This window comes from Penaeus vannamei, chromosome 34, assembly GCF_042767895.1.
Source record: "Penaeus vannamei isolate JL-2024 chromosome 34, ASM4276789v1, whole genome shotgun sequence".
Classification (NCBI taxonomy): domain Eukaryota; kingdom Metazoa; phylum Arthropoda; class Malacostraca; order Decapoda; family Penaeidae; genus Penaeus; species Penaeus vannamei.
The window spans coordinates 27,749,941-27,752,440 of NC_091582.1; the positions used below are offsets into that span (position 1 = coordinate 27,749,941).

A 2,500-nucleotide genomic window follows, 5' to 3' on the forward strand; every position below is an offset into this window, starting at 1 on the left:
AGAATGTTAAGTAGTATGCCTACAGGATAAAGGTATTTAAACTAAAATTCTGCACAGAATGCAAATGAATCATCATAAGATTTATGGATGGACTGTGAAAGCATATGAGAGAACTCCACTTCAAATGCTGCTGCACAATATGTAAATTTATGATGTATTTGACCCGTCACTTGTAGTCTCACAAAGGCCCATAGCCCTATACACTACCACTATCAACCAACATCTAGAACAACCTACAAGTACCAGATTTCGTTAATTTTCTATATTACTTCCGCATAACCGATATCAACGATTTTGGTATTGTTGGATTCCTCTCACTCTCCACATTGCAAATATATAGTTTTTATCGTGCAGAAACCCCCCCGTTAGCGACAAACTTGGCCCCGATAGCAGGGGAGGGCATGAAAGGTTCCAGGGAAAATGCAGGTTAAATAGCACTAATAATATAATGCACAATGAAAATAACCATGGTTATTCACATAACTTTCCATTGCAGGGGGCTGCTGACCCCCAAACCCTGCCGAGGAAACAAAGCCTCCACCACATATTCCTGGCAGGCTAGAGCGTTACACAATCATCGACGATGTCGGAGCAGCGGGTGTAATATTACAATTACCTCGTAAGATTCCCACTGAATCAGCATATTAACCTTGGCATAGTCAGCATTGTATATAGAGACGATTGTAGTATTATCAGGGTGAACAGGGTGGCCCGCCCTCGTTGGCGGGTTTTGCGCCTCTTTCGATGTTACACCGATGGCCTAAAGGTTGAGTTTCCTGTCCTCTGGAATAACGACATCCGTATTCGCGTTAAAAAGTCAGTCATAGCCGCTGCGATGGCCAAGTGTGGAGGGTGCTCATATTCGGAGAAGGATTTTCTGTGCGAAATTGCAGATGCACCCTGCTTCCTTCACATTCTGCGGCAAAGGAGCACCCTCCTTACTAAATAGCGGCATAAATCAATCAGGTTAGTACCTTAAAAACCCTAGGTTATTGAAGGATATCGGATTGTATAGAGTGAGAGGAATCCAACGATACCAAAATCGTCGATATCGGTTAATATAGAAAATTACTCAGATTTCCAGGAAAATGGGTGATTTTCAGAATAGTTGCATATCAACAATTAATATGGATGTATTCCCCTTGCCTTCTACAATTCATACATGTAGGAATTGCGGTGTGAAAATTCCCATGTACCACACAAACTTGGCCTCAATGATAAGGAAGGGCATGAGGGATCTAAGGGAAATTGTAGGGTATAATATGAAGGAAAACATGCACTGTGCTGTGATACACCCAGGAGGTAAAATTACCTAATAAGAAACCAGTCCAAGCTTTATCTTTCTAGGATATATATGCAGATTGTTTGTTGACTTTTATGCCGCTATACCAGTAGGCGCTGAGATAACCACATTTGGTGTGCACAGGGCTATTGACGTGGACAAGCAGAACGTAACAAAATCATATATAGTTTTATTTTCCAGAATTTAAAATTGAATGCATTTTATGCTTTTCATCCCCCCTTCCAACCCAAAATACTGATGTACCACAGAAAATTAACACAAGATTTGTTATGACCTAGTCAACCTATCTCCAGAAATCTAAATCTTGTGCATGTGTAGGATATGTTGTAATAGACCAAAAACCAAAAAACTTACCAAAGACTCTTGATGAATAGATACAGGGAAGTGAAAGATATTTATGATAGGGGCAATTATACACAATGAATGAAGAATTACTGGCCTGGACTTTAATCTATTTGCTGGTTGTTGGTAAACTTATCCATTCCACAGCTAAGTTATTTAACATGATCTAGGGTAATTTTGCCTGAGAGAGCAATGCCTTCCTCCGCCCTTCTACCCTCAGCCTTGTTGAGGTCAGGTACTCCTTCAGCTACATTCATGGAAGTATCTCCACTCCTTCCAACTTATATTTTAGCATGCTTTCTTCAAACCATATACATGAAAAATAAAAGCTTTCAGGAACTTCCTCTCAGTGACAGATAATGAAAGAATTGTGCAAGATGTCGCCTTAATGATACAACTTGAGTTTTGAGTTGTAATCTGTTAGATTTTAAAAATTTGCAGGTAATTTGATCATCCTAGCCTGTTTCCTTTTTAGAGTATCATTAAAGTATGGTAAAAAATAAATTTGCAACCTTCAAATTTTACATTGACAGTGATGTAATGCCATAGTTCTATGGTTCATGTTTTTGATACTTTTAGAAATATATTGATTTGACTGTGAAGAGGAGTGGAAGTCAGTGGCACCATTGGCACCAAGTTATTGTCTGTTATTAGTATCCAGGCCTCTTATCTTGCATGCCAAATGTGTTTGATATCCTAACTATCTGTGGAATCCTGTAGCATAGTAACAGAATCCTCTTTTCCTTCTTTCCAGTAACCCTAGAATTCCTCTATTAGTAAATTTGTAAGAATGAAGATAGAAGTCAAGACAAAGAAGAAACCTTCTGTACCTTCAGTAAAGACAATGGGAGTCAA

The 2,500-nt window shown here is 39.0% G+C and overlaps 1 protein-coding gene across 2 annotated transcripts in view; it reads left to right on the forward strand.

Annotated features, from left to right (window-relative positions):
- LOC113822475 (nucleolin) overlaps positions 1 to 2,500 on the forward strand; it is a 15,902-nt gene that overhangs the window by 274 nt on the left and 13,128 nt on the right. Inside the window, exons 2-3 of one of the 2 annotated variants that reach the window (XM_070145548.1) lie at positions 1,982 to 2,086; positions 2,400 to 2,500. The exon at positions 2,400 to 2,500 is cut by the window's right edge and continues 313 nt beyond it. In XM_070145548.1, coding sequence (XP_070001649.1) covers positions 2,436 to 2,500 — 65 coding nt within the window. In that variant the 5' untranslated portion in view covers positions 1,982 to 2,086; positions 2,400 to 2,435. The remainder of the gene's footprint in view (positions 1 to 1,981; positions 2,087 to 2,399) is intronic. The other variant, XM_027375023.2, reaches the window with a different exon arrangement.